Source organism: Pseudophryne corroboree, chromosome 1 (assembly GCF_028390025.1).
Source record: "Pseudophryne corroboree isolate aPseCor3 chromosome 1, aPseCor3.hap2, whole genome shotgun sequence".
Lineage (NCBI taxonomy): Eukaryota > Metazoa > Chordata > Amphibia > Anura > Myobatrachidae > Pseudophryne > Pseudophryne corroboree.
In genome coordinates this window covers 410,716,801-410,731,725 of record NC_086444.1, presented here as the reverse complement: position 1 = coordinate 410,731,725, position 14,925 = coordinate 410,716,801, and the positions used below count along the sequence as shown (strand labels likewise).

The following is a 14,925-nucleotide window of genomic DNA, read 5'->3' as shown; positions in this document are numbered from 1 at the left end:
CGCCTGTAGAAAAACTATTTATTTTACCACATCTTGACCAAATCTATAACCGCCACAGATAGCGGCCGGTAACAGGGCCGCCACGCGGTGTGTAAGCTAGTAGCTATAGTAACGGGGCATCCCCTAGCACAGTTAGCGCTGCCTATCTTGTAACCTGAGTCAAAACATTGCCACATCTCGTAACCTGAGTCAAAACCAGGCCTCTCTTGCAACATATGACGTCGACTCCTCCTCCGCCCCCCGCCGTGTCCGTCAGACACACATCGATCTTCTCATCCGCCCCGGCTATGGACGTCACAAGACGTTGCGCACGCATAGCAGAGCTTTAGACACGTGATTGAAACCAAGATGGCGGCGCCCACAAGTAAAACGTGAAGATAGTTTTGCATTCTGCAGTCGTGTGTTTAAAGACACCAAGCAAGATGTCGCGACTGATCGTGAAAAATCTCCCCAACGGGGTATTTGTTATGGGGTTGTGATGTTATCAGCGTTAACTTTTTGTGTGCGGGTCTTGGATATGCTGTATAGACGCGTCATATAAAGCGGCATATTAGGCATTTATGATAGAAATGCAACTTTCCAGATGTGTACACTCATAAGCATACCTCCCAACATGACCCTCTACAGGAGGGACAGAAAGCTCTGCTTCTGGACTTTCCACCTAATGTTTGCTTGCCATCACCTGTGGAAAAACACCTTTCTTATCTATTAACCTGTTCAGCACAGGTGCCAGCAATCATAAATTAAGAGAAAAGTTCAGGAGCAGAGCATTCTGTCCCTCCTGGAGAGGGTCATGTTGGAAGTTATGCTCATAGGGGGTCATTCCAAGTTGATCGTTCGCTGCTGTTTTTCGCAGCGCAGCGATCAGTTCACTACTGCATATGCACTGCAATGCGCTGTACGGGTACAAAGCAGATCGTTGCTGGGCGATGGATTTAATGAAGAATCCATTCACACAACGGATCGCAAGGAGGTTGACAGGAAGAAGGCGTTTGTGGGTGTCAACTGAACATTTTCTGGGAGTGTTTGGGAAAATGCAGGCGTGTCCAAGCGTTTGCAGGGCGGGTGTCTGACTTCAATTCCGGCACCAAAAAGACTGAAGTGATCGTAAGTCCAGAGCTACTCAGAAACGGCACAAAATGTTTTTGCAGAGCTCGACTGCAAAGGCGTTTTCACACTTGCAAAGCGAAAATACACTCCCCTGTGGGCGGCGACTATGCGTTTGTACGGCTGCAAAAAATAGCTAGCGAGCGATCAACTTGGAATGAGGGCCATAATTACATATGTTCTCAGTGCACACAGAATGCTCCATACAGTACTTGTTGCCTACCATTGTAATTACAGTACTAATGCTATAAAACCATTTTAAAGCGATTCTGGAAATTTTGTAGGTGAACTCTAATCTACAGTATGTGCATAGACTATGGAATGTATTTAAAATAAAAAAAGTTACGTTTATTAATCTGACATAACTAGGCTTATTTTTTGTTCTCTACATGCGGAGTAACTAATATATCCTAATTATTAAAGTAATTTTATATAGTGTAGACATATTGGTACTATAGAGAATATTTTGGTCATTCACTTTAGTTCCTGTCCCAATGGATCTTATAATGTATATTACTTGTCACATAAACACTACAGCAGTGGTTCCCAAACTGCATCACAGCACCCAGGGGTGCCCCTGGTTGATGGTTCAGGACCAATTCAAATTATTTCTGGTCAGTGTAATTTGCGAAACCAGCGCTGGTGGCTGCCAATCATAAAATGTGTACAAACAGAAGCAAATCCTGTCGTCCCTCCCCACATAACTGAACCTAAGACTGGCCATACATTAGGAGGAGAAATTACATGCGACAATTGCATGCAATTTTCCTTGAATTGCTTGTAAGTTTACTGGCAGTCCTGAGCTGACGATTTTGTACACGATTGTTTATTTTTGCTCGCAATCTATCGCATGTGATTTATGAGATCATTCCATATTTTAATAATGGACTGTGCTATGCTAACTAGGGAGGGATTCAGTATGATATCCCAGCATTCAGGAGACCGACGATGGGATCCCAATAGCCAGATTACCGTTGGCGAGCGCAGCATGTCCCCTTGCGGGCTCGCTGCACTCGCCACGCTTTGGGCCCGGTGGCGTGGACCACCACTGGAGTGGGGATTCCAGCCAGTGGTCAGGATTGCAACTGCTGGTATTCCACAGGGTGTTGGGATTCTGGCGTCTGTATCCTGACAGCCGGGATACCGACAGCCATCAAAATGAATGCCTCCCCTAGGGTGTGCAAAGAGCAGGACCCATTTCAATTCTGTGCACACTTTTGGTCTGTGATTAGTGAGTTTGGTGTATACCTGCTGTACGAACCACTTTGCTACAGTGCACTACTTTATTCTATTATGTGCAAACATTGGTGGGCAGTGGGTACTTATAGGGTGCAAACTTTGGTGGGCAGTGGACATACACACTGATATATTTGTAATCAACCCGATGGGTTCTTTTCTGCTGCGGCTCTCCTCTAACGATGCTGCACAAGGAGGGGTGAAGGGGTTCGGTATGATGTCCTGCCGCACAGGATGCTGAAGGTCAGTATACCGACATCGGCATCCCGAGCAGTGGAATGCCAGCAGGGGGGTGAGTGCAATGACAGGTTCTATTCTCCCTCTATGGGTGTTGTGGACACCCATAGAGGGGAGGAATCACCTACCTTGCCGGTATACCGGCAGCGGTATGGTGCCCCAGTCGGGATCCCGTCGTCAGTATTGTGACAGCCAGGATCCCTACGAGCGGTATTCTGAATACATACCAGGGAAGGGAGGGTCCAGAGGAATGCCAGTCAAGTGAGTCACTTGAGATCTATCTAGCGATGCATCGCATGTACCAAAAACACACATAATGTGCACCTAATCGCAAGTGAGGACAACACATCTTGACTGCAGTAGGTCAGATCTGAAAACCTATATTATGTCCCGCAGGAGCACACCTTAGATCTTTATCGTTAGTGAATTACTAACGATATGGCCTAATTACACATGACGCATCGTTCCGACGCGTTGTCTAGTGTATGGCCAGCCTGAGGATTACCTATAAACATAATTTAATAGTTTTTCTGAATTTCTCAATAAGAAACATTTGCCATAGGGTGTGCAGTGAAAAAATTCTGATACTCTAGGGTGCCGTAATTTAAAACATTTCGGGAACCACTATGACTATGGTGATATATTAGTGTCTCTGTCAAATATTGAACATATAAGCTAAAGGACTGCAAGGTAGTAATGCTAACCACTACACCAGCTAAATTGCCAGAATATGGTTTTCTGAAGGACTCCCAGATCCCAGATAGTTGGAAAGAATGTAGGTGTGACATTTAAAAAAAAATTAGCTTTCTAATGCGCCCTACACACTAGGCGACAGCATCAATTTGGACGATGAACAATCTGAATGATGATCGTTATCGTCCAAATTGTTTTGCATTGCAAAACAACAGGAAACCAACGATGAACGACCGCGAGGACGCGCATCGTTTGTGCCTACACACTAAATGATATGAATGGTTTATATCGCCTGTCACCATCGCCCAGTGTGTAGGGCGCTTTACACATTGTGATAGGTTTTTCTGGAATACATTCTGATGTCTAGGTCCAAGTAAGTGTTTAACATTTTCTTTATATATTATTTTTATTAAAGGGCTAAAGTATTTTTTTTTATCCCTATTATTCAAACTATTATTTTTATCTATGTGTTAACAATTCGTATATTTCAAATTATTTTCTTCTTACTTATAACGTGAAATATAACCACACTCCCTAAAAGTGTTATGTAGGTTTGTGCATATGTGTGTGAGTATATATAATTACATATAATCTAAAGAATAGATTTTAATATAAGCGCAGAAGATAAGAGAGTAGTCATTTAATTTGTGAATATTTTCTTTCTTTGCCACTTTCTCACTTAGATGAAAGAAGATAGGTTCCGAGACTTGTTTGCTGCTTTTGGCACTTTAACTGACTGCTCCCTGAAATATACAAAGGATGGCAAATTCCGCAAGTTTGGTTTCATCGGTTTCGGTTTAGCAGATGAGGCCAAAGAGGCACTGAAACACTTCAACAAGAGTTACATTGACACATCCCGTATATCTGTGAGTGAAAATATATTACTCATTTTTTTAGGTAGGGGAGGCAGTTTTTCTCTGTAGTCACTGTGTTATTTTCTGAAAGGTGGAACTATGTAAATCATTTGGCGATCCTGCCAAGGACAAAGCTTGGAGCAAATACTCCCAGAAAAATGCCAAGGAGGCGGCAAAGAAAAAGATTGAAAGGGAAATACCTGTTGACAGTAAAGTGGTAAGCTGATGGAATGCATTCGAATAAAAAAATAGACCGTACCTGCAATTTTGCTTTTTTCATTTATTTATATGGTTCTAGCTTATTCCATTGAGCTTTACAAGTAGGAACAAAATGGTAATGAAACAAAACTATGTAATAACAGACAGTGTTTGAGTTAAAAGGACTCTGCTCACAAGCTTACACTCTATAGGAAAATAAGGAATTTAATATATGATATGCAAATTCTGGACTGCATTAAAACAGCACTTAAAGTTCTAAAAACATTGTAATTTTCCATATATTTACTATCAGCAAAGTATTGCTGTCCTCTCACTGTTTATTTGACTTTTGTTTGCTAGCTTTTGAAGTAACTTGTGATTGGGGTGTATTGAAAACAATCTTCACATGTGTTTGTTTGGCATAATGAATCATTGTATTTTTGGCTGCATGGACAGAGTGTATAGGTTTTAAGGAGCCTATTTAGTAATAATGTGTATTGCAGCAGATCTTTTCTTTTTAAATGTACTAAACTTAACAGGCAGGGACAGCGGTAACGAAAACAGCTCTCCCTGCAAGTTACTTCCCTGGCATATTGGAGGAGTCTTTCACACGTGTGAAATAATTCTCATGGGGAATCTGATATTGAAAATGGTGTAAACTAACGGGGCAAGCTCTTCACATTTTGGAGTTTGGCACACAGGGCTCAGATCGTAGTCCCATTGATAATAATGGGGACTGCGATCTGTGAAATCTCCTGCATTAGCAACAATTCATACAATTATGCAGAAACTGCACTTTCTACATAATATTATTGGGATTAAAACATGCTTGATAAATAGATCCCTTAGTGTGTATAGTTCATAGTGTAGTAAGCTTTGTGTAGTAAGATTTTTAAAGCATAAGTGAGAGTTATACAGGAGGAAAACCACCAGAAATCACTGCACCTGGAGTACTACATTTTACACACCTCAGTGAGTTTGGTTACTCTCCACATTGAACACTGATTTTATGAACATTTTGGACACTCCTTACTGAACTCCTTGCCTGGCTAGTGAAATCACATGTAATTGCCACGTTGATTTCTGCCCTTATTGATTGATTTTTTTTTTTATTATTATTATTATTATTATTATTATTTCTCTATCGTCCTTGTGGATGCTGGGGTTCCTGAAAGGACCATGGGGAATAGCGGCTCCGCAGGAGACAGGGCACAAAAAGTAAAGCTTTCCGATCAGGTGGTGTGCACTGGCTCCTCCCCCTATGACCCTCCTCCAGACTCCAGTTAGATTTTTGTGCCCGGCCGAGAAGGGTGCAATCTAGGTGGCTCTCCTAAAGAGCTGCTTAGAGAAAGTTTAGCTTAGGTTTTTTATTTTACAGTGAGTCCTGCTGGCAACAGGATCACTGCAACGAGGGACTTAGGGGAGAAGGAGTGAACTCACCTGCGTGCAGGATGGATTGGCTTCTTGGCTACTGGACATCAGCTCCAGAGGGACGATCACAGGTACAGCCTGGATGGTCACCGGAGCCGCGCCGCCGGCCCCCTTGCAGATGCTGAAGTAAGAAGAGGTCCAGAATCGGCGGCTGAAGACTCCTGCAGTCTTCTAAAGGTAGCGCACAGCACTGCAGCTGTGCGCCATTTTCCTCTCAGCACACTTCACACGGCAGTCACTGAGGGTGCAGGGCGCTGGGAGGGGGGCGCCCTGGGAGGCAAATGAAAACCTTTTTTGGCGAAAAATACCTCACATATAGCCCCCAGAGGCTATATGGAGATATTTAACCCCTGCCAAGATTCACTAAATAGCGGGAGACGAGCCCGCCGAAAAAGGGGCGGGGCCTATCTCCTCAGCACACAGCGCCATTTTCTCTCACAGAAAGCCTGGAGAGAAGGCTCCCAGGCTCTCCCCTGCACTGCACTACAGAAACAGGGTTAAAACAGAGAGGGGGGGGCACTGATTTTGGCGATATTGAGATATATATAAAGATGCTATAAGGGAAAACACTTATATAAGGTTGTCCCTATATAATTATAGCGTTTTGGTGTGTGCTGGCAAACTCTCCCTCTGTCTCCCCAAAGGGCTAGTGTGGGTCCTGTCCTCTGTCAGAGCATTCCCGGTGTGTGTGCTGTGTGTCGGTACGTGTGTGTCGACATGTATGAGGACGATGTTGGTGAGGAGGCGGAGAAATTGCCTGTAATGGTGATGTCACTCTCTAGGGAGTCGACACCGGAATGGATGGCTTATTTAGGGAATTACGTGAGAATGTCAACACGCTGCAAGGTCGGTTGACGACGTGAGACGGCCGACAAACTATTAGTACCGGTCCAGGCGTCTCAGAAACACCGTCAGGGGCGTTAAAAACGCCCATTTACCTCAGTCGGTCGACACAGACACAGACACGGACACTGAATCCAGTGTCGACGGTGAATAAACAAACGTATTTCTCATTAGGGCCACACGTTAAGGGCAATGAAGGAGGTGTTGCATATTTCTGATACTACAAGTACCACAAAAAAGGGTATTATGTGGGAGTGAAAAAACTACCTGTAGTTTTTCCTGAATCAGATAAAATAAAATGAAGTGTGTGATGATGCGTGGGGTTACCCCGATAGCAAATATTGGCGTTATACCCTTTCCCGCCAGAAATTAGGGCGCGTTGGGAAACACCCCTTAGGGTGATAAGGCGCTCACACGCTTATCAAGTGGCGTTACCGTCTCCAGATACGGCCGCCCTCAAGGAGCCAGCTGATAGGAAGCTGGAAAGATATCCTAAAAAGTATATACACACATACGGTGGTTATACTGCGACCAGCGATCGCCATCAGCCTGGAGATGCAGTGCTGGGTTGGCTTGGTCGGATTCCCTGACTGAAAATATTTTATTCATATAGAGCATTTAATAGGATGCATTCTATATATATGTACGTGAGATGCACAGAGGGATATTTGCTCTCTGGCATCAAGATAAGTACGTTGTCCATATCACCCAGAAGATGTCATGGACACGACAGTGGTCAGGTGATACAGATCCCATACGGCACATGGAAGTATTGCCGTATAAAGGGAAGGAGTTAGTTGGGGTCGGTCCATCGGACCTGGGGACCACGGCAACAGCTGGGAAATCCAACCTTTTTACCCCAAGTTACATCTCAGCTGAAAAAGACACCGTCTTTTCAGCCTCAATCCTTCCTTTCCCATGAGGGCATGCAGGCAAAAGGCCAGTCATATCTGCCCAGACATAGAGGTAAGGGAAGTAGACTGCAGCAGGCAGCCCCTTCCCAGGAAAAGAAGCCCTCCACCGCGTCTGCCAAGTCCTCAGCATGACGCTGGGGCCATGCAAGCGGACTCAAGGTGGGGGGGGTAGTCTCAAGAGTCTCAGCGCGCAGTGGGATCACTCGCAGGTTGACCCCTAGATAGTACAAGTATTATCCCAGGGGTACAGATTGGAGAGTCGAGACATCTTCTCCTCGCAGGTTTCTGAAGTCTGCTTTACCAACGGCTCCCTCCGACAGGGAGGCAGCATTGGAAACAATTCACAAGCTGTATATCCAGCAGGTGATAATCAAAGTACCCCTCCTACAACAAGGAAAAGGGTATTATTTTTCCACACTATATTGTGGTACTGACGCCAGACGGCTTGGTGAGACATAGTCTAAACTGAAATCTTTGAACACTTACATAAAAGGTTCAAATCGAGATGGAGTCACTCAGAGCAGTGATAGCGAACCGGAAAAAAGGGGACTATATGGTGTCCCTGGACATCAAGGATTACCTCCATGTCCAAATTTGCCCTTCTCAACAAGGGTACCTCTGGTTCGTGGTACAGAACTGTCAATATCAGTTTCAGACGATGCCGTTTGAATTATCCACGGCACCCCGGGCCTTTTACCAAGGTAATGGCCGAAAAGATGTTTCTTCAAAGAAAAAAGGCATCTAAATTATCCCTTACTTGGACGATATCCTGAAAAGGGCAAGTTCCAGAGAACAGTTGGAGGTCGGAAGAGCACTATCTAAAGTAGTTCTACGACAGCACGACTGGATTCTAAATATTCCAAGAATCGCAGCTGTTTTCCGACGATACGTCTGCTGTTCCTAGGAATGATTCTGGGCATAGTCCAGAAAAAGGTGTTCCTCCGGGAGGAAAAAGCCAAGGAGTTATTCGACCTAGTCAGAAACCTCCTAAAACCAGGCCAAGTATCAGTGCATCAATGCACAGGAGTCCTGGGAAAAATGGTGGCTTCTTACGAAGCGATTCCATTCGGCAGATCTCAGGGGATTTGCTGGACGAATGGTCCGGATCGCATTTTCAGATGCATCAGCGGATAATCCTGTCTCCAAGGACAAGGGTGGCTCTTCTGTGGGGGCTGCAGAGTGCTCATCTTTTAGAGGGCAGCACACTCAGCATTCAGGACTGTGTTCTGGGGACCACGGATACCAGCCTGAGAGGCTGGGGAGTAGTCACACAGGGAAAAAATTTCCAAGGAAGTGTGGTCAAGTCTGGAGACTTCTCTCCACATGAATATACTGGAGCTAAGGGCAATTTACAATGCTCTGAGCCTAGGAAGACTCCTGCTTCAAAGTCAACCGGTGCTGATCCAGTAGGACATCATCATGGCGGTCGCCCACGTTATCAGACGGGGCGACACAAGAAGCAGGTGGGCAATGACAGCAAGGATTCTTCGCTGGGCGGAAAATCATGTGATAACACTGTCAGCAGTGTTCATTCCGGGAGTGGGCAACTGGGAAGATTTTCTCAGCATAAATGAATTCCACCCGGAAAAGTGGAAACTTAATCTGGAAGTTTCCACATGATTGTAAACCGTTGGGAAAGACCAAAGGTGGTTATGATGGCGTCCCACCTGAAGCGCCAGGTCAAGAGACACTCAGGCAATAGCTGGGACGCTCTGGTAACACCGTCGGTGTACCAGTCGGTGTATGTGTTCCATCCTCTGCTTTTCATACCCAATGTATTGAAAATGATAGGAAGGAGAGGAGTAAGAACTATACTCGTGGCTCCGGTTTGGCCAAGAAGGATTTGGTTCCCGGAACTTCAAGAGATACTAAGAAGGGTCTTGATTCGGCAAGAACCGTGTCTGTTCCGGGACTTACTGCAGCTGCGTTGACGCCAAGGCGGGTGAACGCCGGATCCTAAGGGAAAGAGGCATTCCGGAAGAGGTCATCCCTACCCTGGTCAGAGCCAGGAAGGAGGTGACCGCACAACATTATCACCACTTAGGTGAAAATATGTGCCAGGGTGTGAGTCCAGGAAGGCTCCACGGAAGAATTTCAACTAGGTTAATTTCTACATTTCCTGCAAACAGGAGTGTCTATGGGTCTCAAATTGGGTCCATTAAGGTTCAAATTTCGGCCTGTTGATTTTCTTCCAGAAAGAAATTGGCTTCAGTTCCTGAAGTCCAGAAGTTGTTAAGGGAGTACTGCATATACAGCCCCTTTGATGTCTCCAGTGGCACTGGGCGATCTCAACGTAGTTTTGGGATTCCTAAAAAATCACATTGGTTTAAACAACTCAAATCTGTGGATTTGATATATCTCACATGGAAAATGACCATGCTGTTGGTCCTGGCCTCGGCCAGGCGAGTGTCAGAATTGGCGGCTTTATCTCACAAAGCCATATCTGATTGTCCATTCGGACAGAGCAAAGCTGCGGACTCGTCCCCAGTTTCTCCTTAAGGTGGTGTCAGCGTTTCACCTGAACCAGCTTATTGTGGTACCTGCGGCTACTAGGGACTTGGAGGACTCCAAGTTGCTGGATGTTATCAGGGCCCTGAAAATATAGTTTCCAGGTTGGCTGGAGTCAGGAAATCTGACTTGCTGTTTATCCTGTATGCACCCAACAATGCTGGGTGCTTCTGCTTCTAAGCAGTCGATTGCTCGTGGGATTGGTAGCACAATTCAACTTGCACATTCTGTGGCAGGCCTGCCACAGTCTAAATCTGTTAAGGCCCATTCCACAAGGAAGGTGGGCTCATCTTGGGCGGCTGCCCGAGGGGTCTCGGCATTACAACTTTGCCGAGCAGCTACGTGGTCGGGGGAGAACACGTTTGTAAAATTCTACAAATTTGATACCCTGGCAAAAGAGGACCTGGAGTTCTCTCATTCGGTGCTGCAGAGTCATCCGCACTCTCCCGCCCGTTTGGGAGCTTTGGTATAATCCCCATGGTCCTTTCAGGAACCCCAGCATCCACAAGGACGATAGAGAAAATAAGAATTTACTTACCGATAATTCTATTTCTCGGAGTCCGTAGTGGATGCTGGGCGCCCATCCCAAGTGCGGATTATCTGCAATACTTGTACATAGTTATTGCTAACTAAATCGGGTTATTGTTGTTGTGAGCCATCTTTTCAGAGGCTCCGCTGTTATCATACTGTTACCTGGGTTCAGATCACAGGTTGTACAGGGTGATTGGTGTGGCTGGTATGAGTCTTACCCGGGATTCAAAATTCCTCCCTTATTGTGTACGCTCGTCCGGGCACAGTACCTAACTGGAGTCTGGAGGAGGGTCATAGGGGGAGGAGCCAGTGCACACCACCTGATCGGAAAGCTTTACTTTTTGTGCCCTGTCTCCTGCGGAGCCGCTATTCCCCATGGTCCTTTCAGGAACCCCAGCATCCACTACGGACTCCGAGAAATAGAATTATCGGTAAGTAAATTCTTATTTATTCACATCTCTGCTTCAAATTAAGCAATTTCTGAAGCACCACACAGCATTCTTTTTTTTTTTTTTTAACTTGAGTAATTTTTTTTATTTTATTTTTTTTGCAAGGGAAACAAAAAGAACATAGAAACAAAAGGAAAAAAAAAAAACACAGACAAACACAAAAACATACAGAGAATAAACATACAATCAATGTCATAAACATATCAATAAAAAGTGCCGTGTTTATATCAATACATAAGGGTTTTGTAATCATTAATCTCTCATATAGTATTAACAATCAGAGAGTTGAGCTGGAGCCGCCACAGCCGTAGCTAGACGGGAGGCGTTCCACTTATTGAGATAATGTGGCAGGGTCCCTCTAGACCTATGTGTAAACCTTTCGTGTCCAGATACCACATTTACCAGAGCCCGCCAGTTGTATAGGTTAGGAGGGGAGACAGCAAACCAGTTACACGCTATAATCACCTTCGCTAAGGTAGTCAAGCAAAGAACATATTTATAAAGTATCGGACAGTAGGTTTCCTCTAAATCTAGGGCAAACATACACAATTTAGGAGAGAAAGGGCGTAACGTCGGTTCTGTAATTAGTATGTCTGACCAAATCGCTTCCCAGAAAGCATACACAGTTGGGCATAACCATAATAAGTGCCAGAAATTAGCTCCAGAGGCGCCACACCTCGGACATGCATCATTAGGCCGCAGCCCCGCTTTAAAAAGAGAAACTGGAGTTCTATACGACCTATGAAGAATTAAGAAGAAGACTTGTTGATATCTGATACATGAAGTAGTATACTTAAGAGAAGACAACACCTGGAGCCACTGGTCATCTTCAAGCGGACCTATGTCCTGCTCCCATTTAAGTTTAAGCGGGTCAAAGACATTCGGGCAAATGTGATCATTAAGGCTAGCATATAAAGTGGAAACTTGGTGTCTCGTTCCCAGGTCCACAACCAATTCTTTAATTGGCGAATTAGAAATGGTCGGAGACGAAACCCCAAATTGTGCCTGCACTGCATGACGGAGCTGTAGGTAACGATAAAAGGATTTATTGGATATACCAAGCTCCTCCTGCAGTTGCGCAAAAGATTTGAAAACACCATTATCATATAGCTGTGAAATTGTTATAAGGCCCGCACCAATCCATATATTGTCTTGTGTGAGATGCAATAGCTCCCTATATGTAGTGTTAGACCAAAGGGGCGTATCGGGATCTGTATCGCTCCAGTCATAAAAAGAGTGAGCCAGTCGCCATATAAGTAGCGATTGACGGAGTAGAGGGGGAAGACCAGAAGTAGAAGAGGCAGAAAGAAGGAACTGAACAGGGGAGAAGCGAGACCCCACACACTCGGCAAAGAATCTCACAAACGTGGGACTATCCCTATTTAAAATCCAATTCGACAAATGTACAAGTTGGGCAGCCAGATAATAAGCGCGCATATTAGGAAAACCCAATCCTCCAGCAGATTTAGCCTTAACCAGAGCTCTCAGGGCAACCCTAGGCGTCTTGTTACCCCAAACAAATGAAGAGAGTACACTATCAAATGCCAGAGAATACCTTCTTAGGAATATAAACAGGGGACTGTTGTAATAGGTAAATAAATTTCGGTTGGATCACCATTTTAATTAGATTAATGCGACCCGTGACAGTAAGGGGAAGCTTCTTCCATACATGGACCCGACGCTTCAAATCCTCCATGACCTGGTCTATGTTATGATGTACAAAAGTTGTGACATCAGGAGTGATCCAGACACCAAGATATCAAAAGCGGAGGGTCCACTGCAGTGAGCAAACAATAGGTAACGGGTCAGGGATAATACCAGATAAGGGGAGGACATGAGATTTATTCCAATTGATAGACAAGCCAGAATAGAAGCCAAATGTGTCAACAATATTCAGCAGGGAGGTCAGGGAAACATCGGCATCATTGAGAAACAAGAGCATATCATCAGCGTACAATGCGATAACATCCTCATGTCCATCAATAGTAATGCCCCTAACAGCAGGGGACATTCTGACAAAACTCGCCAGTGGTTCTATAGCTAGGGCAAAGAGGGCAGGGGACAACGGGCAGCCCTGTCTAGTACCACGATATAAAGCGAAGGGGGACGTAACAAAACCATTGACAGATAGACGAGCCATAGGAGAGGAGTAGAGCAACTGCAACCATCGTATAAATTTGGGGCCAAAAGCAAATTTTCTAAGGACTTCCCACAGGTAATCCCATTCCACGGAGTCGAATGCCTTAGCGGCGTCCAAGGAAACCACCACGGCATCCGATCCCGATTGATTTCCCCTCTGCAGATGACAAAACAGCCGCCTCAAGTTTTGTAGGGTAGACTTGCCTGGCATAAACCCTTTCTGGTTATCATGAATAATCGATGCTATAACAGTATTAAGTCGAATCGCCAAAATCTTGGCCAAAATTTTTACATCAGTGGATAGCAATGATATTGGGCGGTAGGAGTCTGGGACCATAGGGTCCTTACCTGGCTTAAGGATCACTACAATAAGAGCTTCCGACATAGAAGGAGGCAAACAACCACCCTCCAGTAGAGCGTTAAAAAGATTTAGAAGGTAAGGGCCAAAATATTCACGATACTGTTTATAGACCTCAACAGGTATGCTGTCACTACCCGGGGCTTTCTTATTGGGGAAGGAGGCAATAGCCGCCTCAACCTCCTCAACAGAGATACCACTATCGAGAAATTCAATAGCTTGTTGTGATAATTGGGGCAAATCAACACCAGAGAGGTACTGTTGCAATTGACCTGAGGTATAAGTGCTTCTAGAGGTATATAACGAGGAGTAAAAGGACTGGAAAACTTGGGCTATCTCAGGGGTAGTATAGACTATTGCTCCTTGGGGGTCACAAATCTTTTGAATGGATCCTCCAGCTCTCTCCTCCCGTGCCAGAAAAGCTAAATAACTACCGCCTGTGTCCGACTGTGAATAGAGGGCATGTTGCGAGAAAAGCAATTTACGTTTGGATTTATCTAATAAGTGGTCAGACCAGGCCTTCCTCACCATATCCCACTTCCAACGGTCACTAAGGGTTTTGGTACGAAGATAAACAGATTCACTTTGGGAACAGGCAAGCTCCAGGCGTGATTCCTCTTCCCTACCAGATTTCTTAACAGAAGCAATGCGCTGTATAAAAGAGCCCCTCATCGAAGCCTTAAATGCATCGTGCTTAATAAGTGGGTCTAAACAAGTTATATTATGTGTTTCGAAGTCCCTCCACTCATGAACCAGAGCGTCATGATCAGTCAGCAAGGTCAACCAAAAGGGGTTTAGCTTCCACACTTTGGCTCCACAGGCAGGTATCGTATCTAGGACCACCAGCAAGGGCGAGTGGTCCGAGATCCCTCTCTGTAAATATCGGACATCAACTATTCTAGGGGTGAGATCAGGGGAAACCAAGGCCAAATCTATCCTTGAAAAGGTATGGAAACTGGCTGAGTGGCAAGAGTATTGCAACTGCAGAGGGTGTCTTAGCCTCCAAACATCTACGAGCTCAAGTTCAGTAACCAACCGCGCAAAAGGCGTAGGGGAAGGGGAAATAGAGGGTAAAGAAGGTGGATGCTCAGACCACCTATCCAAACCTCCATCCAAAACATTATTAAAATCGCCTATGCAGAGGATCGGCGCTGAATGAGAGGTAGCAATAAATGCCATAGCATGACGAAGCACCTCATTACTGTAAGGGGGGGGGGACATAGACAGCAAGTATATGAAGAAGTGTGCGGTTAACATAAGCCCTTAGGAAGACATATCTACCATATTGGTCAATTTGACTATGGGACAAGTGACAGCTTACCGACTTCCTTATCAAAACCGAAACCCCTCGAGAATTAGTGGAAAAGGTTGAATGATATGACAGACCAAGCCAAGGCCTCCTGAGAGCTAAGGTCCTAGTACCAGAC

The 14,925-nt window shown here is 45.1% G+C and overlaps 1 protein-coding gene across 1 annotated transcript in view; it reads left to right on the top strand.

Annotated features, from left to right (window-relative positions):
- The first annotated feature begins 247 nt into the window (after positions 1-247).
- Positions 248-14,925, top strand: part of RBM19 (RNA binding motif protein 19) — a 226,788-nt gene continuing 212,110 nt past the window's right edge. The window contains exons 1-3 of the mRNA XM_063913293.1: positions 248-458; positions 3,957-4,139; positions 4,219-4,344. Of these exons, the coding sequence (XP_063769363.1) occupies positions 423-458; positions 3,957-4,139; positions 4,219-4,344 (345 nt within the window). The 5' untranslated portion in view covers positions 248-422. The remainder of the gene's footprint in view (positions 459-3,956; positions 4,140-4,218; positions 4,345-14,925) is intronic.